Raw genomic sequence first — 24498 nt, 5'->3', positions numbered from 1 at the left:
AAAGCATTTATAACATTTTATGATATTGCTCTCTGTATTTAGTATCCCCTGCAATCTAGAACTTATCCTACAATTTATTGCTTTAGTTTTTACAAAGATATAATTTGGTCTTATGAATTAACAAAAGCATTTGAAAAGCCATTTTAACCTTTCCTTTGTATATGATAGCTGTAAGAATTATTTTTCTATGCAATCCAGGATAGCAAGGTTTCCAATAGCTTAAAAACCAGGAATAAGCTCTCCGCCGAAATAAATGTTCACAACCATCTTCAGCATACTATGGAAAAAAACTCTTGCAAGTATAATGACTTATTCTAGCACACTAGTTCTAATCTCATGGGCAAAATATAACAGCAGGTGTTTTTCCAGTCAAAAACTCATTGATTTTTATTTTTTTAATAAAACTTACTTTTACAAGAAATGTATCAAGTGTTGAAGAACTTACATTTTACATAAATATAACTTACTTTGTCAGAGCAGTTCACTTTAGCTCCATGTTGCAGTAAGAGATGTACTATATCTGAGTGGCCCCGTCCTGCTGCCCAAATAATTGGATAAACACTGTATTGCTTAGAATTAAAAAAGAAATAGAACAATAGTTTAAGTTATTTTTCATGAACAATATTGATCACAATGCCCCAAGAGACGATAAACCCATAGAAGAAGGAATGTGCAGAAATAAATCTAACTATGTATTAATAACTGTTGTCTAGTACATTGTCTAGATGATATCTAGGAAGATGTTGACTGTTTTTAATCTATTTTGGTTTATAACTCCTTAAACATGGTTTAAAAATTCCCATTCTCCTTTGCAATGTAAGAAAGAAGCAACAGACAACTATGCAATATCCCTAAACAATCAGGACTCAGATCAGGCATGTCATGCATGCAGAAGGTACACATGCAAACCAGAAGAAATTGGCTATTAGAAAGGTAAGTCACTAGTGTCCTTCCGCGATTGTTCACTGTTGCCTCAAACACCAGAGAGCTGACTGTATAAACAAATGGTTTGTTCAAGTTTTAGCATGCCTATATTTTTGTAGAAAATGCTTCTAAGATGAAATAAATCTCAAAATCTTAGTTTTTTAGTTCTATCTCACACGTATAGTATATATTTATATAATCAAGCGCATTTAGCAAATGTTATGAAGCAATTAAAACAAATTTTTGTTTCTAAATTGCAGTTACTTCATTAGCTTCTACAGATGCAGAAAAACAACAATTGTTATACAGTAGCATTAGATACACTACTTACCTTTTCTGTTTCCTCTCCTGCTAATTTGGATAAATAGCTATACACTCATTTGATTTAATTAAGAAAATTTAAAATTAATAAAAAAAACCCCAGTGGCTGTCATACAGATTATTAAAGCAATCCCTTTATAAATCAAGTAACGATTAATGTTATATTGCAAAAAATGCAAAATGTTTTACCAATTTAAGGCGAGCGTACAATTCAGTACTTCAAACATTTGGGAGGAGGGGGTGTTTGAGACTAAAACTTACCATTCCTGTGATGTTTGGATTTGCTCCTTTCTCAAGCAGCAGTTTAGCTACTTCAGTACGGCCTTTATATGATGCCCACATCAAGGCAGTCCATCCTCCCTGGCAATCACAATTCAAAGAAATGTAAAAACTCAAAAAAATACGCTTTAGAAACCTGATCAGTGACTTTCATCTTGTTTTGTATTTGTCTTAGGACTGTTTTGCAAGTCCAAAACATAGTAAGGATTGACTGTACAACCTTGTAATCCTACTTATGTAGGATAAATAATAAGCACTCACATGAAAGTACTAGTTTCCTGCTGTATACAACACTTGGTAGAATATTGCACCCTAAATGTTCCTGAATTTGCTGTAAACACTCAATTCAGATTTCAAGTGCATACAAATCCAATCACCGGAAAAACAATCCAAAAAGAAAGCACTACCTTAAAACAAAAGTCTATAATCCAAAGCAGTTAAGGAGGGTTTACTTGAGGTGTGGAACAGACAGCTGGCCTTCATAAAGTAACTATGTAATGGTTTGCTTCTTCAGGAAAAAGAAGCAAATCATGTATCTTCTTATGGGATGAATAAGAACAGTTAATTTCATACTGCACTGGTGTGTTCATTTAAGTTTGTAAGTGAGGAGACAATGAGGTTTCACTACCTAAGGCATTTGGCAGGTCAGGTAACCAAAATTAATTTTAAAATAACAGTATGCCTCTGATAACTGTAAACGCAACTTGTACTTATTCCTTTATAATACACTTTTGGGGAGGTAAAAGATCCCTCTCAGACTGACACAGGCCTAGAAATCAACCACCGGCCACGTGCATGTGCTTAACATTACACTCTTAAAAAGCTAAGTTAATAGGAAATGGCAAGATGCTTCAGATGTCAGACAGAGCGGAACTTCAATTAAAGGAAGCACTTGAACTCTCCCCTAGTGGTTTTTCCTTACTCTAACTTAAGCAGAACAAAATTAGTCCTTGCAGGTACCTAATTCCCCCTTCAGGCAATGGACACAAGTCTATAGCTCTTCAGAGGCATCTAACCTTCTAATCACATAAGGAACTTCTGCAATTCTTTAGGTGGACTGGACTATAGCACCCACGTTCGCATATAAATAATTTGGCAAGATAAATGAAAACAAATCCCATTATACTGAGAACAAGGTCTACTATATGAATAATGACGGTTGTCCAGAGAAGAAGTAAGTATGGACAGGTATCTTCTGGGGAAAGTTCACATTTATTGTACCAGAATACTTTAAAAAAGCCACCATCACAAAAAAAACCCCAACACAAACACCACCCACAAAAAAGCCCACACACCAACCAAACCCACCCCAAACCACACCCACAAACAACACACCCAAAAATCAAACTGTTCTTCAGTTTAGCTTTTTTCCAAAGGAAATTAAGAGGAAAAAAGCAGCCCTAGAAAACAAATTGCCTTTACTAACACTAAAGCAACTATTTTACAGCTGTAAAAACAATATTTAAATGTATATTCTTTTCCTTTTTAACAGCACTGAGTACATAATTTACGAAAAAGATCTTAGATTTATTTTACAGAACTGAAAATCTGCAACTCCTGAAATTGTTCTTCTTACTAAAAACGACTTTATTTTTACACTAGGACAACACATACCAAATCCCGGTGCTCCAAACTGACATTATAATTGAGCAGCTCTGCTACAATAGCTGCGTGTCCTTCTTTGGCTGCTGAAATAAGAGCTGTCCAGTTATCCTAGAAAAAATTTAAAAAAAAAGTATTTTAAGTTATATTCAATATTTCAATACAATTACCTCGTTTTTCAAGTGTTTTACCTAAAACAGGAAATCCACAACCCCTTAAAAAGAAAGCTGCCCTTTAAAAAAAAAAGTAATAAACTTGTAGACTATCTGCCAGTTATACATGAAAATACAGACCAACAACTACTCCAAATCTTCCCTCCAGTTATCTCCTCTCCTACCCAATATCCATCACTCTCCACTCCTCAGTTCACTGCAGGTTAACTTAAGAATTTTATGGAGGAAGCAACACCTACATAGGATTTAAGAATGAGGTCAAGACATTGAGAACTGCTGAAGGGGATGAGATGGCAGCCAAGACAACAGAAAATGGTGGTGGTCTGTCTCTACATACAGTGGGTGACAGCATCCAAGGGGCTAACATGCAGGGGGGATTTGGACCACAGCTTCTTCATTTTATGATCACTTCAGGAGATACTCTTACATTACACTTATCTTCCATCCACTGCTCAAACCATGTCCAGGCGTGGACTACTGTTTTGTGTGCTATACACATACAAGTATAGCAACAGTTTATACGGTAACTGCTCTTCCTATAATATAGGAACTGTAACGTTACAGCAAAAGTAATAAAATGTCTCCAAAAAGAGAGACGACTTTTTTTTAATAACAGCTTTCATACCAGACCTTTCCTGGATGTCTACACTGCTACAATTAAACTAAGTGCAGAAGAAAAAAGACACAAGCAACATCCTTTTCCTATTTATCAATCTTCATTGGAATACACAGACCTTTCAAAACTTTTTAATAACAGCTCTGTCCTATTCACTCTTTCTGGGCATCTTTCTCCTAGAGTCAACCTCTTCTGCAAAGGCAGGAAGACAATTCATAAATATGATACCCTTCTCTGCCACTGTTCTAGCTTTCACCTGAAATAATCCTTTAACCTAAAATTCTCCCCCAGCAGTTACTGAAAATCAACACCAAAACCAAGCCAGGAACAAAAAAAAAATCCCAAGATACCAAATCACTGAGATGAGCAAAATCACTTGGACCTCATCTTTGATGTTGTATTTTTCTATTCCACCTATCTTTTTATGTCAACTACTGCCAATTCTATTACTACAGTTTCCTAGCTCTAATTTCCCAGAACAGGAGTAGCATTCAACAGAGACCCTCAGATATTTAAAACATCTTAAATATCCCTATTCTTTATGAAAAGTCAAATCAGAGGAACACAGAGCCAAACAATTTTGGATAAAATTTCTTTTAGATGTCATCATTTTCCACCTTCTTCCTCCCTCCCCCCATTCCTTTTCTTTGCGCGCCTCTTGAAATGTCACCTTCCTCTGCTGTTAGATACCATCACATGAAGCACTAATACTTACTGCATCTTCCAAGTTGCAATTAGCTCCCTTCTTGAGAAGCTCCTGGACAATTTCTAAATTGCCTTGCTCAGCAGCCAACATGAGCGGAGTCTGGCCATTCTAAAATCAAAATGATAGGAGAAAGTGATGCATCAGGAAGTGATGCAAATTACACGTGCACACACCAATAATAAAAGGCCAAAAACTACCGAGGAACATAAAGTTCTTCCCAGTTTTTAATTGCCAGTGAGAAGCTGTGAGGACTGATTTTCAAACCACACAGTAAACTTGCAAAAAAAAAAAAAAAGGAGAACATACTAAACCCTGTCCCATGAAATTAAAAAACCCCAAATTAACAAACAAAAAAAAATCCCCAAACATTTTGACTACTAAAAATGGCTACCAAAAAACATTACATTGTTAAATATCTTTCTTTCCGAGTGATTTGCCCACTTAAGACATCTCTAATACAGCCTGTTACATCTTTACATCTTGAACTAACTCAGTCACATTGTTTAGAAATGAGTAAATTGATCTAGCTTAGAAACCATAATGGCCATTAAAACACGCACACTGATTCAGAGTAACAGTAAGATTTCTTGCTGAAGTCTTGAAAAAAAATAGTCAAGTTATATACCACACTTTCCTCTGACAGCATACCAAATATAGACATCATCCCTGTCCTGTGCAACGCAGGTTCTTAACAGAGAGCCTCTACTCAGGGAAAATGAAAGATAGAAAAACTGGTTTATCTGATTGTTTTCAAAGTCACGTTACAATCTGTCACCCTCCCATCGGTCTATTTCTGTATCAGCAAACTTCTAAGATACAACTGCTCTGCATGATGAAAAGTAAAACTTAATAAATTTGACAGTACATTTGTTAATTTCAACAAGCTTAGTAAATGAATTTTTTCTGACCTTTCTTCTGTCTTTTCTCTGTACCATATAGAAAACTCAAACTATGTAGTCTCTAAATAATGCAAAAGCTACATGTTAGGAGTTACATATTAGCAATCTCCCTTAAAAGAATAAAAATCAATGCAAAATCACAATACAGTAAGATCACTAATCTTCATTAGTAAAACAGCTAAAAGTCAGATTAATAAAGATACTTGATGAGTTATTTGTGCTCTTTATGTAAAAAAAGAAAATAATCACAGAAATGCACTGATTCTTTCAAAAAAGTTTTCTGGTCCACCAGCTATTCCCTAACTAGTCTCACAGAATCTTTCCCATGACATTACGGATAACCAGCCGTATTACTCAGGACAGGATATAACACATCAGTATGTGAATTATTACAGGAGTTTGACCCCTACAAATCAACGGGCCCTGACACCATCCACCCGAGGGTGTTGAGAGCGCTGGCTTATGTCACCGCGAGGCTACTCTCCATAATCTTTGAGAAGTCATGGAGAACGGGGGATGTCCCAGAGGACTGGAGGAAGGCAAATGTTACCCCTATCTACAAGAAGGGCTCGAGGGAGGATCCGGGTAACTATAGGCCCATCAGCCTTACTTCAATCCTGGGAAAGTTATGGAACGAATCCTCTGGGGGCCATCACAAGTCAAATGAAGCGCATGATTGGGAAAAGCCAACATGGCTTCAGTAAGGGCAGATCATGCTTGACAAACCTGGTGGCCTTCTATGACAAAGTGACTTGCCTAGTTGACATGGGTGGGTGGTGGACATTGTCCACTTGGACTTCTCCAAGGCCTCTGATACAGTTCCCCATAGCCTCCTCCTGGAGAAGTTGGTGCGTTATGGCCTAGACAAGTGGTCTGTGCAGTGGGTGGGGAACTGGCTGACAGGCCGCACCCAAAGGGTGGTGGCAATTACCTCTTTTTCAGGGTGGTGACCTGTCACAAGTGGGGTCCCCCAGGGATCGATATTGGGCCCAATGTAATTCAACATCTTCATAAGTGGTCTGGATAACGGGATCAAGTGTAGCCTGATGAAGTTGGCTGAAGACACCAAATTAAGTGGGGAAGTAGATGCTCCAGAAGGGAGAGCTGCTCTGCAGGGAGATCTGGATAGGCTGGAAGAGTGGGCCAACAAGAACCTTATGAAGTTCAACAAGGACAAGTGTAAGGTCATGCACCTGGGAAAACATAATCTGGGAGTGCAGCACAGACTGGGATCCACCTGGCTGGAGAGCAGCTCTCTGGAAAGGACCTGGGGGTCCTGGTGGACAGAAAGCTCAACACGAGTGAACAGTGTGCTGCTGTGGCCAAGAAGGCCAACAGGATGCTGGGTTGCATCAAAAAGGGCATCGCCAGCAGAGAGAAAGAAGTCATTATCCCACTGTGCTCAGCGCTCGTCAGGCCACACCTGGAGTACTGTGTACAGTTCTGGTCCCCACTATACAAAAAGGATGTGGACAGGCTGGAAGGGGTCCAGAGAAGGTCCATCAAGATGATCAAAGGATGGGGAAGCTGCCATGCGAGGATAGGCTGGGAGAACTGGGTTTGTTCAGCCTTGAGAAAAGGAGGCTTAGAGGGGATCTCATCACCATGTACAGGTACTTAAGGGGTAGCTACAAAGAAGACGGAGACTCCCTTTTTACAAGCAGTCACATGGAGAGGACAAGGGGGAATGGACGCAAGTTGCTCTTGGGGAGATTCTGACTAGACATGAGAGGGAAGTTTTTCACAGTGAGAATAGTCAACCATTGGAATAATGTCCCCAGGGAAGTGGTTGACTGGGCCACATTGGACACTTTCAAGAGTCGGCTGGACAGGGTGCTGGGCCATCTTGTCTAGACTGTGCTCTTCCTAGAAAGGTTGGACTAGATGATCCCTGAGGTCCCTTCCAACCTGTGATTCTGTGATAACTAACAGTGTGATTTTTTACAGGGAAAAATTATGTTCTTGTCTAAGTTTATGTTGTTATAACTATACATTGTGTACATTCAAAACAGTGTCTTTGATTTTAGATCCTAAAGTGTATTTTGTAACAACAAGCATTAGTATTTAGGTCTCGTTATAATAAAGTTAAAATGATCAAAGACTCAAAAGGAAGGAAAATACTGATTTCTGGAAGAGAAGAGCTGTCTTTGGAAGGGAGAACAGTTGTAACTTTTGCTCTTTCATGAGTATTTGCAAGCTGATATTTTGGGAATACACATGCCAAGTGATTTGGGAAATCATGCCTGACCATGTGATTGCATTCTGTGATGACAGCATTGGCTCAGCAGATAAAGAGCTGAGACAGCTTATCCCACCTCTAGCAAGGATTTAGACACTGTCTCCCACAACATCCACACAAACTAATGAAGTAAGGACTAGATAAATGGGCAGTGAGGTGGACTGAAACTGCCTGAACTGCTGGGCTCAGAGGGTTGTGATCAGCAGCACAATGTCGAGCTGGAGGCCAGTCACTAGTGCAGTACCATGGGGGTCTGTACTTGGGTCCTGGTTAACACCTTTATTAAGGACCTGGGCAATGGGACAGAGTGCACCCTCAGCACCTTCACAGATGACACAACGTTGGGAGGAGTGGCTGATGCCCCAGATGCTTGTGCTGCCATCCAGGGAGACCCTGACAGGCTGGAGAAATAGGCAGACAGGAACTTCATTGTACTGAGCGTAGGGGTCCAGGTTTTGGTATCCGGGGGGGAGGGGCTGCAGGTGGTCTCTGTGCAGAGAGGCTGGGATTGTCCTGTGCTGGACACAGCCAATTCCAGCTGGCTCCAACCAACCCACCTCAGGACAGAGGACTAGATAATCTTCAGAGGTCCTCTCCAAGCAGTGCTTTAGCAATACATACAAAAATCCCTATTTAGCATGAGCGTTCTTCTTACCTCCTTCTGAACAGTTACTATTGTCTTCCACAGGCAGATAACACAAAATGATAACACAAACCAAACACAAGTATGTCTGGGCAAGAGGAGGTTGTGGATGGGCAAATGATCCCCTCCACCTCTAAGAAGTATCATGCAGTTGTAGACTGGCTCTGGTATTCTTAGACAGATGTAAAACTTTTCTATAGTGGTACCAAAAACATCCTTCCCTTTTTGCTAGGAGATTCTCAAATACAGGTTCAATGTTTTAGCAAATTGTGAAGATTCCACCAAGACAAACCCAAAAGATAAATGCTACACCTGTGACATCCAGATTAATTCTCAAAAGTTGCCCAAGAGTCTAGACATTCCACAACAACTAAATGTTCTTATTTCTCACAAGTACATCGCAACTAAGTCTAAGTATTGGAATAGCCAAATAATAAAGAGGCACACCTGTACCTTTTTAGGGGAATTATTCCGTGGTGCTACCTTACAGATTAGCATGCTCTCACAGCCCATGAGAGAATAGAAGATTCAGAATTGAAGATATGGAAGGTACTTCAGTATCAAGAGCAGAAGAGCAGAAAGAAAGGCACATCAAAGGAAACTGGAGGCTTTTAGGATCAAAGTGTATCACACATGGCAAGCATCTATCATTAGCTGCTAAGTAATCAGTGTATCTGGTATGAGAGAGAAGAATGCGCACAGGGGAAAGGCAGAGAGACTGAAACTTGTTCCACTTAACTGAAACTGCTGGTGTTAATCCAACAAAACCATCCATACACAAACTGACTGGAGCACCCCAGTTTTTCTGGCAACTGGTCACAGTTAAGATATAAAGGGTTGGTAACAGTGCGGGTGATCCTACCGCTGGACAAATCCTGGGAGGTCCTGGCACTAGCAAACCTTGACTTGCCAGCAACCTTTTTAGACCTACTCTGCTGGGACTCCCATTTTGGTATTTTGTTTTTATCCAAGACGAAAAAGATGTCCTGGCAGTTCCCAAACTGGAAATAGAATTGCACTCAATGCCACCGAATTCCAAAGAAGAGCCAGCACTTAAACAAAACTCGTATCATTGATACGATCGAACAACATGGGCTTAAAACTGATACAAACCATACATGTCTCCACAAACTACCTTCTTCACTGCAATATATCAGAAGACTAAAAAACTTAGGTATCAGAGAAGTGACCTCTGCTAAATAGGCATTACTGAAACCCCGAAGTGCACTTAGTCCCATCAAGAAGAGAAAAAAAAAATTTAAAAAGAAGGTGAAGGCAGTGATGCTGTTGATAAAGTCAACGCAGACTATCCATCTGATTTCAGCCATGTTATCAAGAATAATTACCAGTAGAGGGAACAGACTACTACTCAGATACACAGCATGCCAGGTGGTGAGGTTCATATGTATGCTCTGTAACTTAAAAATTCTCCCATCTCAAATACTTCAGCATATACACATACACAGCATGAAATCAATGTTCCAACAATGAAAGAAAACTGTCTTAACTGAAACCAGATCTAATAACTACAGTTAGGCTAAATTCTGTACATTGTTTTCACATTTGCATGATGCTTTTTGGAGTAATGTATGCCGTTCCACTCCTTTCCAAAAATATCCTTTCCATCTTACATGGGTTTAAACTGGTGCCAAGTTGGAAGGGTTTGATTTGGGGCTAACATTGTAGCATCTTCATCAACATCCAGAATCATGAAACAGAAAGTGCTCTCAGAAAGTTTACGGTCTCCCCCAAGCTATGGAGAGCAGCTGATAACGCCAAAGGGTGGGGATGCTGTTCAGAGGAAATTCGACAGGCTGGAGAAATGGGCTGACAAACCCCCTGCAGCTCAACAACAGCAGATGCAGAGACTGGAGCAGACCAACCCCATGCAACAGCACTGGCTGGGGACTGCCTGCCTGGGGGCCACACTGCAGAAACAGGCACAGTGTCCCGATGGATGAGAGGGCCATGAGTCAAGGGCATGCCCTGGCAGCAACAAAGACAAATCAAATACTGGGCTGCGTTAACAAGAGCACAACTAGCCCTCCACTCAGCACTGGTGAGGCTGAATTCTCAACACAATGCGCCATTTTGGGCTCCCAGTACAGAGACTCCCAACAACGAACTGCACTGTCCAGCAATGGGGTGACTCAGATGGTTATGTGACAGGAGCATAAGACACACAAGCAGAAACTGAGAGCTGGATTTGTTCAGTCTGGAAAAGCAAAGAGTAAGGGGGCATCAACATCAGTTTTATGCTACCTAGACAGAACCAGAATCTTAGAAGACAAAGGCAGATTCTTCTCAGAGACACACAAGACTACGAGAAGCAGCAATCACAAGACGCAGCAAAGGATATTCCAATAAAACATAAGGAAAGTATTTTTAAACAAAAGGTGTTAAGCACTGGAGCATGGCCCAGAGAGGCTGCAGGTTTCTCATCCTTTTGAGGACTTCCAAGTTTTGCTTCTTAAGTCCCCGAGCAAGCTGATGTCACAATGAAGTCAGTCCTACAGTTAGGAGGAGCACTGAATCCAATGACCTCCAGAGGACCCTTCTGTCCTGAATTTTTCTGTGAATGTGATTCCCTGAATATGTTACGTAAGTCAACAAGGTTCCAGTTCTACAACGCTATTTAGGAAATCAGACCTAAAATAAAAATTGATGATACAAGCTGTACACCCAGATGAAAGAGAAGTCCAGATGCTTACAAACTAGAAAATTTACTACAGAAGATGAAATAAATTATCCAGATCACCTCAACTTATTTGTAAAATACAGAGAAGACTTAATAGTGCATCAAGATAACCTGAACTTTAAACGTTGTGCAAAACAATGTAAATGGTCACTAGCAAGAGACATTTGCATGAATCAAATATCTCGAGAAACTCTCAGGAATCGTTAGTGCAGTATAACGAAACAGCAGCACATTCACTTAAATTGCTGGTGGCAGTATGCTCGCATCAGACTAAATCAGATGACAAAGCAGAAGCTAACAATTATTGCACTATTGCAGGATTCCGAGCAATCCACATTTAAACTCCCTACTGTGTACCAAGACTTCCTGTGTAATCCTGGTGAAGTAATTTAATTCTTCTGGTTACATCTAGACTTACTTTTTGGACACATATTTTTCATCCAGATGAGCAACTGCTCGGAGTAAATCGCAATATATGCTCCTATTTGGATCATATAATAAAGTTTCTCTTGCCTGGAAATCAGATGGTGAGGAAAGAGTTGTTACCATCCCAGGTTTCACCCTAAAATGGACAGGGCAAGAATGCACACGCAGCTGGATCTCTGAACTAAGAAACAATTCCCAGCCGCAGAAATACAGGTACAATCTCCATTCACAAAGTAAGGACAGAGCCGCATTCTCCAACTCAGAACACTCAGAAACAAATACAATGAAAGATACTGAGGTGCTGACAGAGAATACTGTGCGTTCAATCCATCCAAAGGTAAGCACTTGAAAATAAAACTGAAATTTGTATATTAAATAGCCATTGTGATCTCCCTGATTATTAGTTACAGAATTAATAAGCTGCAACATGAAACTCACCTTTCAAAAAAAAAATCTTACCTCATTTCTCTCATCTACATCTCTGCATTTCTCAAGAAGTGCTTTCAGAGCAGGAACATTTCCTTCTTCTACGTAGGTCAACAGACTCTGACTCATCAGACTTGCCATCTTCATACAATATTTAAAATGCTTCTATTACAAAGCTTATCTGTATTACAAGAAAGGAAAAAAAAAAGGCAGCAAAGCGTAAGTAAAGGCTATGAGAGTTAACTTCGACGTGAGAAAGCATGATTTGTACATGCTTTACCAGTTATTGGTTGGGTACAAATGCCCGCCATTCTCCCCACGAAAATGCTGTGGAGACATATGCATTGAAATGCACTATGTTTCAATGAAAAAGTCAATTGCTTAATCTTTCTTGTTCTTAGCAAACTACAGAAATTATTCAAATTTTAAGTATTGTCTACATATGTGTGTTGAATATAATGCATCTTCCATTTAGAATGCGTCTTTCATTTGCATAAATTTTTCAGCATATATTACGTTATAGGAATACCTGTATATGTTACAGACTTCATATATGCTACTTATTTACATATTTATTTATGTAAATATGCAGAACCATTGACACTATTCTGCATTATGAAATACATTAATAATCTCGAAATCACAGCCATACAGAACTCTGAGAAACACCATTTATTAAATCAGTTATCATCAGCTTTATCCAGACACGCCTGTATGCAATGGCATGTTGTGAACTTGCTAGTCAAACTTAACATAGCTTCTGTTGACTGTTAATATGTTTTTAACCTCTAATATGTAAGACAGGAAAGGTTTTTCTTTATTAAGGCAGGCCATTAAGAACCATTTAAAACTTCCTAAAAAGCTATGGGCTAGTAAGTTGAGAGAATCAGTAGCATTACTGCGCTGAATCTATATGCATATGGCTCTAGAAGCTGAGTTATTTGTTGCACCTAACTTAAGTTTCACTGGATGCAGAACAAGTTGTGGGGCGATACACAAGACTCCATCCACACCCCATCACCTTCCTCCTCACCAGCAGATGACGACTGCTCTCTCTCCAGCTTTCTCTCATGTGATAGCAGCAAAAAACTCCAGTTTAGCGGTAGCCAAAGCTTACAGGTTAGGCTATTCTCTACCAATGGCTTTCCCAGGCAAATGTTCTAACTTTTACTCTCACATAAAAGCAGCCAGTGAATTTTTCTGCACTCCCAGCTGAAGTGGAACATTAGTCAAAACGAGACGAGAGGAAGCCAGCAGGGACTTCACTACACTTAGCATGGAGAAGTTAGATTTAGAGATTTAAATCAAACAATCTAGCTTCACTTTAAATTGCTTACATAGACTGTAACAGCGTCCACCATCCTTTCTCCTTTAGCAAGTAAGTGTATATAGACAAACACACTGCTGTCAGTATATGTTAGGCACGACCCGAGCTCACCTATAGCACCACAGCCATCAGAGAACCCACATACAGAAATGCCTTTTTCATAGTAATGCCGGCAAAGAAGCCAACACACCCAGTTCAGTTAAGATGGCAGCAGCTCTGGGTACATGTAGAACTTTAGGTACACACAGATGTCGAGTAACAAAAGAAACTATAAACTACATGCATTTTAGGTAGGCAAGCAGAACACAAGACGGAGGAGAGCGGAAAAAGGAGGAACTGCGACTCCCATTGTTAAATTTGGGCTTAAAAGCCAGGTTGCAGTTTAAGGGACAAATTCCAAAAAGGATTTAGGCATCTGAACTCTCCATACACCAAATGTCCACATACCATGTCAAAATACACAAATCAAATCATATCATTCAGACATCCTTTAAAACCGAAACTTAAAATCAGTTTAAAAAAAATAGAAATCTACATTTGGCATACAAAGCCCAGCAACAGTTTTCCTAGGCACTGCGCAAATAGCCAGTCTCTCTCACGAGAAAGTTATAAATAAACTAAGAACACAAAAGGTCTGTCATGTTTAGTGTTCAGTTAAAGTACCATCATGCAAAGCGGGGTGTGCAGTACAACAGTGGTGTCATAATTGTCTTTATTTTTTTCAGTAGGAGGAACAACTAATTGAGAGGTTGCAAACTTAAAAAAAATACAACACACTAAACCACACCAAAAATGAAAGGTTGAAAAAAAGCAGTGATTGTAGTGACTCAGTGCCCACACAGAGGCTCCTACAGCCATTTCAGATACAAAAATACCAGAGGAGTCACTGGCATCCAGCTGCCAGTCCAGAACAGTCTACCACCTCCCTTACAGCCTGCACCAGTATCTTACAGCCCTATGCAGATGTCTTGGATATTCTCGGGCACTTAAAATGATGCTAGATATTCAAAGACATTTTCTGATTTCCCTACACAGTGTCTCAGCTCCTCTCCTGCAGCTGTACCTTAAATCCGCACGCTGTTTTCCATACCAAATACTGAACTGGTAACTACATTAAAAATCATCAGAAAAACATGACTACAATGTCTCACCAAGTGAATTATACTCTGCAGTTGCTATCAGGATTTTCCCAATTAATTCTTAGCGAGTGTGAAAAGGAAGATAGTATTCAGCATTGCTTCCTCCTCATCGTAAGATTCTTCCCTTGATGTTCCCTGCTGTCATATTTCAAAAAGGCAAAAGCAGCCCTGCTGCACTGTAGATAAGTATCCTGCTTCATAAATCAGTTAAAGACAGCGCAGCTTCTGCCTTAATGCAGATCTGAATCCTCAGAGGCAACTTAAACCTTTGACTAACAGCAAAATACCTGATGCTGAAGAACAAATCTAGAGCTGCATTTACAAACTCCATGTTTTTGAAATGACAAAAGCTTTATAGGTGTGAACCATCACTGCGTAGATTAATAATCTTTGTCACCTACACTTCACTGTCACATAATATTCCCTTCTTAGAATTAATAACTGTCTATTTTATAAAAACAAGAACCACCAAATCAAATATTATAATTATGAATTTTATATCCCCATGCTTTCATTTGCCACTTCTCAAGCAAGCTTCTTAGGGCATCCAAAAGATTAACATCACTAGAGGGCTTTAGGAAAGCACTGTTTAGGGAGTCAGTAACAGAAATTTCCATCTGAAATGCAACCTGAATTCACCTGGTTAATCTATGCATTAGTTTGCTTCTCATCCTTAAACAAAACTTGCAAAATAAAGAAAAAAAAAACCCCAAACAAACAGAAAACCTAGCCAAAACTAAAGACCCCCACCACCCCACCAACAAATACACATAAAAAAGGTTGGTGTTAAGATTTTTAGAAGCTTTATCCTTTTTTTCCCCCAAGAACAATAAACGCCTGAAATTAGGCTGAAGTTCATTCATGATATTTTCACTCATGACAGCAAGTCAATATAAACTGAGCTCAGCCAGGGTCCCAACTTTTTATTAAATCAGATTTATGTTATTATTATGAAAATTAAGCACTGTACTCAAAGCCCACGTGGGTGCTGGACATTAAGGTGTGATTTCTTCCCACGTTTAAGATTTCTTTTAAATTATCACAAATACTTCGAACCAAGACTCTGAGGTAGTCTCTAAACAGGTAAGTAACATTCTGGCCCCTTCAATGGAAAAAGCGCCTGACACATACATTTGTATACTTTTTAAAACAAACAACCCTACAACAAAAAAACCAACCTTAATGTAGCTTATCCTTTACAAAAATAAAGGATGATAACTTAATCCCTTCCAAAATTAATAAATCTAGTTCAAAACTAGTACCATTCAAGAGGATCCAATACATATACAGTCCTTAACCGATCAATTAACAGTATTTACTTTGTTCTTTGACAAAGCAGAAGTATTTTCACAATCTATAACAAAACTTTCAATTAAAACTAGGATCCCATTTGGAAATTGATCCCCTATCTATTAAGGATTAACGCTGTTATTTTTTTCTCCTACCAAAGCAAGACAATTCCCAGCCCACAAACTAGCTCTTCACTCACAATACAAACTTCATAGCTTGGAAATCTCAGAATGCTCTCAGGGAGCAAATCCTGGTATTTTTATAAGACTAGCATCACACCAAGAACTATGAAAAAAAAATATTAAGAGCAGAAATGTTCAGGTGAAGGTAATGTTTGTGCAAGGATTAACCTGTTTGTGTAAGGCTCTTGCATCCTGAGCTGAAGCAGACATTATCACTGTTTTGGAAAGACTGAAAAAATCTGCTGATTTACAAAAATTTAGTTTCTCTCACCTGCACCAATACTGACTACAGAGGTCGTGATAACTCAAATCTGCAGATATTTCATGCACTGCCACAATCCTGTATCAGTTTTTAACTACATTAACATTATTATACGCAAAAATTTTCCAAATATCACCATATTTTTCATAGCTCTCCCCCATATTTCATTGTGTGAGCTGTGATCATTTATGAATAAATATAAAAATTGGTCAAACACTAGTGTTATTGAGAAGACCTTCTTTGCTTGTTTTGTTTTCAATAGGGAAAGAGCGTAGTGACTTACATAAAATTCATACCTATTATCATACAATGAAAAAAAATTGTCACCTTTTCAACATGTTTCCTTCTATTTCCAGATACAAAAGCTACCTTCCCAACATGGCAGATCTTTCATTGACTGTAAAAGAAAATAATTACATTGCTGCTGAAATCCAGGCATGTACAAATCAGATAAGGGTGAAATACCGCATGTTTCCCTAAGAACTGGAGATGCCATCTTTCCACATAAGAATTTAAAGAAATGTGGAATACAGAAGAATCGTACATATAAATTTTATGATAAAGACTAACATAAGTTGGTTTCATATGCTCAATGTTTTAATACTTTATGATGGTATAAAAAATGGAAAACATGTTGGAACATCACCTTTACTCATGCTGCCAAGAGTCGTGCTGATACAAGCATTACCAATCCTTTATGACACCTTATTGTCATTACTTGCTATACGAACATACCTCATAAACATTAAGAGGTCACAACTCAGGCATCACACGAAGCAGTAAATATTTTTAACTATTCTTCCTATAAGGACTGAGTCAACCATGATTCTGTTTAAAGAACAAATTTTCAAAACAGTTGAAATGAGTCTCTAAAGTATTAATTTCTGGTATTCAGAGGTGGAAAGAAATAACAACTCTAAGTTTCCACAAGTAGCCTACACCCACACCTCTTCTCCTATGCCTGAAGTTCCAGTATGACTAATGACCTTAGGCTGATTTTCAGCTTTTCCTTATTTATCTCGGAACATTTATTCTACTTCTCTTAGCCATGCTCCTGTTATCCAGATGAGAAACATTTTAATAGATTACCTTATTCTTCATTACTTTATATCAAAGAACGAATAGTATAACTAGAAAAATATTAAAAGACACAGAAAGATAACTAAAGATAGAGACGCGGACACTCTTATTTTGAAGCCTGTAACCAACAGAACTGAAAAAAGTTTGCACAAAAGGAGGCCCCTACGGTTGTAACCATTACTCCAGTATACAGTAAGAAATACAGGAAACTGGAATCATAGAATGTCCTGAGTTGGAAGGAACCCACAAGGATCCAACTCCTGTCCCTGCACAGGACAACCCCAAGTTTCCATCGTATCTCTGGGGGAGATATGCAAGTCATTCTTTTTCCACCTTAGGCACTCAAGGCAACGACCATTTCCAAATATTGTACTGATAGATTTATTATTTTTTTTAAATAAACAATGGAGGCTGGGGATTATATACAAAAGACTGGAAAGATGCAAATATGCAAACATGCATTTAAACAAGAAGTCACCATTGTCATCTGATAGCAACTATCAGATATGTCTATGTTCTATCCTAGTTGAAAAGATCAGCTAGAAGAAAGGGTTTGTGAAGTATCTGATAATGTGATTTAAACCTTATAAGAGAAACTAGTCTACCTTTGAGACAGAATTTAAATACGGTCAATGAACAGTAAGGTGTTGCTATGAACGTCTGGATTCTAAGAGAAAATTCAGTTCCTGTACAAAATGCTTAGGCCTACAAAATATTATTTCAGGTTTTATATACTTCAAGTAAAAGTCAGTGAACAGAAACAGGTACCAAAATTAAGTTTTTCAAAAAATTATCCCAACCAATATAAATAAATTCTGTCTAAACCCGTACAAAATACACACAAGAAAGTCTACAACATTACCTTACACATCTCATAAAGCCAGTGCATTTCTCTGCATCATAACATCAAGTTTGTCAGTCAGAGACACAAATTCTATGGAAAAAAAAAACACCTAACTTTTAGAGTATTTTCACCTAAGGAAAGTTGGTTGTGTGATGTACATGTTTCTGTTAATAAGATTTTTAAATTAACATAGCCATATATCATAAACTGTGGTCGCAGGGGATTTCAAGCAGATTTTAATTTCTTAATAACCAAATTACTTTAGACAGCCACTGTTGCAGAACAAATAGATGCCTATCCAACAGACAAGGGGTTTCTTACACATTCTGATCCTTTTTATCTTTCCATTTCTTTACCGTTTGATGGGGGGGATCAGCTAATTAATCGCACGATTCAAACACGTATTACTGTGTTATTCCCCCACCAATCCATTACTCATGCTCATATCAGAAGTTATAGATGGGACATCACTTTTCCCAACCAATTTTGAAGCACATATGAGAAGTAACAAAGCCCTACCCTCGACAGATTTTGCTATTTCTATAATGCAACTAACTGATAACCTCCTTCAGCGGCGCGCCGGGACGGGACGGGAGGTGACAGGCGCACGAACTGGAGCACAGGAGGTGCCGCCTGAACATGAGGGAAGGCCTCGCTGGCGTGGGGTCGCCGAGCGCTGGCGAAGGCTGCCCGGGCAACGCGCGGAGTCCCCGCACAAAGACCCCCGCACGCGCCCCCGGGCAACCAGCCCCCGGCAGGGGCTGGACCGGAGGCCAGCGGAGGTCCCTTCCGACCTCAACCATCCTGTGGTTCTTTACCTCGGAAATCAGACGCCGGGCTTTGCTGCCCACTACCTTTCCGAGTTAACAAAAGGAGAGGAAAAACGGTACGAAGGTTCCCACCCGCCCAGGAGGCGGCGCTGACAGCGGGACCCCGCCGGCCCTCTTCCCCCCGGTAGGCTGTCCCCACCACCACCGAAGCGGGTGGGCCCAGTCCGTCCGTCCGCGGCACCCCGCGCCGCCCGAGCCCCGGGGCTGGCCAGGGCGAGCGGCCCAGGCCCCACCGTCGCTCCCGGTCCCACCTCCCTCCAGCCCGCCCCGGGCGGGGACCGGGTCCACGCAACCCCGCGGCCGTGAGCCCCCCTCCCCAGCTAGCCCCCCGCGGCCCCGCCGCTGCGAAGGGGCGCCGGACGCGGCGGCGAAGAGGGGCCCCGCGGCGCCCTTTGTCTGGCAGCCGGGCGCACCCCTCTCCGCCGGCCTGCACCGCCCCCGCTCCCCACCTTCCCCATGCGACTCACCCCACAGCCGGCGGGACTCGGCCCCTGCGGGCGGCTCCCCGGGCCCAGCCGGTGACTGACGGGGAAGCGGCGGCCGCCAACACCCCTCACTGACCGCCGGCCCCAGCCGCCATCTTACCGCGCTCTGCCCACCACCCCGCCCGCGGGCTGATCACGTGCGCTGGAGCACCGCCCACCGCCCTGAGGGAGGGTGGCGGCCGGCCGCCTGGCACGGACGCCGCGACCCGGGGAGGGTAAGGGCCGGCGGGCAGCGGGAGGCGCGCCTGGGGCAGCCCGCAGGGATAATAACCGTGGCGCTAATAACAGTGCCTAAGCAGCTAATAACGGGGACCCAAAAAACCCTGCCCGGGAGCCCTGACGGCAGTGAGGCACCGCGCTCCGCGGCGCCCCCCTCCCCCCCCGGCGGTAGCGGCGGGAGGAGGGGCTCACTGACAGGGCTTGGGCAAGGGGGGAGCTGGGTAACCGCTGATAAACAGGGAGGGGAGGGAAAAAACCAAAACATCTCACTTCGCTACAAACCTTGATGTTCACCAGTTTCTCGTAGACCTCCCTCCGGCAGAGGCACCTAAGCAGCTTTGCAGGTGTTCTGAAAACTCACCTCACAGCCCTGGCCAGGCTGTCAGGCCAGGGCACAGGCAGCTGTGGGCTTCCGAGGCCATAGCCAAAGTGTTTACGACCACGCTCATTTGAACAGATTAAGATCTTCATGAACGTAAGATCTTCAGTCTGTACTTTTTGTGATGATAAAATGCATCCAGTGACTGCAAAAGGTCGCTTTCAACCTTTGCATTGGTCCAAATCCATGATAATGGATGCTGCTTAATTCATTTGGACAACTGGATGAGAGATGATCTCTAATGACTACAATAATAACCTCTTCCCCAGAGATCATGGAACCTACCTTAAACCCAGGATGGCATCAAAGGATGGCAAACAGCAATAAAACAGCAAGGAAAAGGAATACAGTCCTCATACCCCTGCTTAGTTCTATGGTTACTGGTTCCCAAAGGGTCAACACATTGGTTTAAAATCTTCACAACGCTGAATTTCCACCTCTCCAGAGAGCCATCACTGTTAGCTTCTTAAAGAAATATCTGACAGTGCTCCCTGTATATCCCAAAACATACAACTGAAAGTGTGCTGCAAGTGCTTTTGCTCACTCTTTAAGGCGTTATTTCTCCTGTTACCTTAATAAATTCTCCACGCTCAGGAAAACAACTTCCTTACATGCACAAAAATTGTTAATACGAGGCAAAAGAGCAAGCTATGAAAATTAAAAGCTAAATCCACTTAGATCTTGCACCAAAACACTGATTCACTTGAAAGACTGGGAGAAGTTAAGGGCATAAAGCACATTCTTACTTATGCAATAGAAGTGCAATGTGAACAGATGGAGGATGAATGAATCCCTGCAGTTGCTGCTGAGCTGAAAAGTGCTCATGCTGCGCTACCCAAACGTATGCATATGGGCCACTACTCAAGGATGACTCGTACTGATGTTTCCAGCATCCATATAATCTTATATGCATAAGAGAAGCTGTGGTCTGATCAGACACTGCTTATGTTAGCCTCCTGAGATTTATGGATTTTTCAATTGTTTTCAACAGATTACTGTTTTTCAGAGTTTATACCAAAATGTATATTAATCTCTCACTTCATGAGCTCCTCGACACCCAGCTCCTTATTCCAGTATCATAACTTTCCACCCCTCAGGTGTTAGCTGTGTTCTCACCAGGCACAGAGAGTAGCTCCTTCCCTCCTGTGAATGAGGGAACCATACAAACACTGGGAATGCAGAGGCCAGGAAGGCAGAGTTTTCTGTACAGTTCTGTACTTTCTTCCCCTTCTGCTACAGATCAATCCAACTCCTGATATCCTTGTGCCGTCTGATCTCATTTAGGGAAAGGCAAGACACTGACTTATTGTGCTCTTCTACTTGTACCCTACCCATATGAGGAACAATATTTTCCCACCAGTGATTAATTCACATAGGCGATGAAAGATGGTCCCGCTGAAGGGTCAAAACTGGAATCTAGTAAAGTTAGGATTCCGCACAAAGTATTCCTCTTCTCATCAAATACTACTTTTTGTTGTTGTTGGTAAGGCATATAAATAACCTCTTAACATTTGTCCCCAAATCCTTTTGTTATAGCATTGATATAGTTTAAGTGACACTTAACTCAGAGTAGACATTTTCCATAGTCTGTAAAGTATAGAAATACTTGATTTTTATGATGCTTTTTAAAAACAGGTAAGCCACTACAGTAGAGCATATAATCCTACAAAATAAACTTCTTCCAGGCAATTTTCTTCTCTTTCCAGCTTTTCCATCTCCTATGGAATTTCACAGAATCTCAGAATGGTTGAGGTTGGAAGGGACCTCTACAGGTCCCTCCTTTGCAGCAAGGGCACATTGCTGGCTCATGGTTAATTTGATGACACCAGGGCCCCCACATCCCCCCCTGCAAAGCAGCTTTCCAGCTGGGTGGCCACCAGCACATACTGGTGCATGGGGTTACCCCTCTCCTGGTGCAGGACTTGGCATTTCTCCTCTTTGAACTTCACTAGGTTCCTGTCAGCCTATTTCTCCAGTCCATCGGGGTCCCTCTGGGCAGCCTTCACGATCCTCTGGCCCACTAGCCACTCCTCCCACCTTAGTGCCATTAGCAACTTGCTGAGGGTACACTCTGCCCCGTCATCCAGATCATTAACAAAGATGTTGAAAAGGATGGGACCCCTTATCAACCCCTGAGGCACACAGCTGTTACTGGCCTCCAACTCGACTTGTGCCACCGATCACCACCCTCTGGTCCTGGCAAGTCAGCCTTTTTTCAGTCCACCTCCCTGTCTGCTCATCCAGCCCATACATCAACAGGTTCTCTGTGAGGATCTTACGGTTGCAGCATCAAAAGCCTTGCTGAAGCCCAGGCAGACAATAGCCACTGCTCAACCTTCATCTACCAAGACAGTCATTTCAGCATAGAAGTTTCTCAAGTTGGTTGAGTATGACTTTCCCTTGGTGAATCCATGCTGATTATTTCCAGTCACCTTCTTGTCTTTCACGTGACTGGAAATTGTTTCCAGGATTAGCTGAAATTCAACAATCCAAAATCATGGATAAAATTTAGCGAGACTCAAAAACCAACCAACCAACTAAAAACCCCAAACTAAAAACATTAAGTGCATTTTTTAAAATAGTTCTTAACCTTTTTGTTTAGCCTCCCTCATAATAGAAGTATGATTTTTAATCTTTAAACTTTTCAGCTGTTTAAAAATTGAACTGTCACAGTAACTACTCAGGCACAAAATTGTTCCACTGTTTCAGATTTCAACATCTACCCAATACAAATTAAAAATTATTGCTGTGCTTTAATTATCAATAAGCTTATTATTCTGATTTTAATTACTCTAATACTTAAAACAGTTTTCTTTCCTTCCTCCAATTTCCTCAACTTAAATTGATCAAAATTATGACTATGTAACATGGCTATTTTTGCCACCTGACAACAGCATTAACGCAGGAGGCGGCTGTTACGGGGTGGAGTACCCGGGCAGCCATGTTGCTCACTGTGTAATAACCCAAACAGTGAAGTAGGCAATAGAAAGCAAACTCCTAGGATTTGACACAAAGACCAACATATCTTAAACAAAATGAGAGCTGGCATGGAATTCTCCCCCATGAATTAAGTTATTAATTATCAATCAGGTAATTTAGGTACCCCATCAGGAAAACACTGGGAAAGCATTGCTTTAAGCATGCGTAATACAGGAGTGTTTTGGTTTTTATCTCATGCTTGATTTGTATTTAAATATTTTTCTTATGACAGAAGAATAACTAGAATAAAAGTGTGGAGAGTCCTTTTGCTGTCATAGTTTATTTAGTTTGGAAAGATCATGAGTAACCCCCACAGAGAAATACTCTTTTGCTACTATAGATGACCATCCTAGGAAGATCTGTAAAATGTACTGGCAAACCTCGCTGAGGGTACAGGTCTCCAACTCTAATTAGAAAGTAGGTTGAACACATCTTCCCCTAGAACTACTTCTGTATTCTATACTGAAACATCCTGCATGTTGTCAGGAAGTCACTCAGATGGAATCAAGTTAATTATAGTCACAGGAAAATATCTGCTGGCTCCGGGATGTTCTTAATCAGGACTCTTTCTGTTCAGTGCCTTAAAAGAGCAGAGTTAAAAGTTTTTAAGAATAATCAGATTCACCAACAAGTCTTAGCACCCTGAAGCAGCAGCAGAAAGCTGTGTTTTATGTTAATCTCTTCAAATTAGTTTTTCAATAAATGCAGTAATAAGTGTTTATTTCATGAAGATACTGTTCCTACCCCCGACTGGCCCCATTGTGAACGTGTATTTGAGGAGGCACCTTCCATTGCAGTCTCTAGCTTCTGGTTGAAATGACAAATGTCACCAGAGCTTCTAAAATTGCATCTGTAGTCCTTTGTGTTGAAATGCCAAGTATTTTTATCTCCCATGATGCAGCTTGCTGAAAGAATTCTAAACACACAAGGCTTAAAAATATCATTACTACAGGAGGGCCTTTCAAGAGCCCAAAGCACACGTTCCGGTAATTCCTTTAGGGTGGGACCACTTGCAGAAACAAGTCTTTGTAAAGGTGTCTTCACAAAACTACAACAGCATTACAAGGTTTGTACAGAAGCAGCATTAATACCAGATCAAGAGAAGAGAGAAAATGATTCAGTATGAGACAGGAAGTGATGGAAGCAGCCCTTGTTTAGTAGCGGCATAAAATATCCCTTCTTTTCTGTCACAATCTGAACGCACCTGTAGGTCAAGGAGTCTCAGCCTGCTTTAACATACTGCCACAGGCGAACAGAAACTATTGTAGTGGGGTCCTAGCAGTCAAGTTTCAAAAAAAAAAACCAAAAAAATGTGCACATATGGTACACATTTAGTCCTGCTTCTTTGGAATCCTCAGTTAAAGCAGCAGCTTACTCACACTTTTGATTTGTTAGTTATGAGGATTCCATTTCTCAAGCTAAAAATACCTGAGTTATATTCAGAAGTAGTGCACATGAGGTAGCAATATGCTTTGAGACAGAGGGTTTAAAGCTGCTAAGTACCTTTCCTAAGTAACAAGAAGCAAGACT

General features: G+C 40.9%; 1 protein-coding gene across 3 annotated transcripts in view; it reads right to left on the bottom strand.

Annotated features, from left to right (window-relative positions):
• The window catches only part of KIDINS220 (kinase D interacting substrate 220), an 83092-nt gene extending 63570 nt beyond the window's left edge, over nt 1–19522 (bottom strand). For 2 of the 3 annotated variants that reach the window (XM_075086867.1, XM_075086869.1), the window contains exons 1-6: nt 19374–19522; nt 11986–12133; nt 4631–4729; nt 3139–3237; nt 1507–1605; nt 468–569 (exon numbers count right to left, since the gene is read on the bottom strand). In XM_075086867.1, coding sequence (XP_074942968.1) covers nt 468–569; nt 1507–1605; nt 3139–3237; nt 4631–4729; nt 11986–12099 — 513 coding nt within the window. In that variant the 5' untranslated portion in view covers nt 12100–12133; nt 19374–19522. Of the gene's footprint in view, nt 1–467; nt 570–1506; nt 1606–3138; nt 3238–4630; nt 4730–11985; nt 12134–16479; nt 16550–18094; nt 18167–19373 lie in introns of all 3 variants that reach the window. The other variant, XM_075086868.1, reaches the window with a different exon arrangement.
• Nucleotides 19523–24498: the final 4976 nt, after the last annotated feature.

This window comes from Phalacrocorax aristotelis, chromosome 3 (genome assembly GCF_949628215.1).
Source record: "Phalacrocorax aristotelis chromosome 3, bGulAri2.1, whole genome shotgun sequence".
NCBI lineage: Eukaryota > Metazoa > Chordata > Aves > Suliformes > Phalacrocoracidae > Phalacrocorax > Phalacrocorax aristotelis.
Note: the sequence above shows the minus strand (reverse complement) of the source record. Positions and strands in the feature narration are given on the sequence as shown.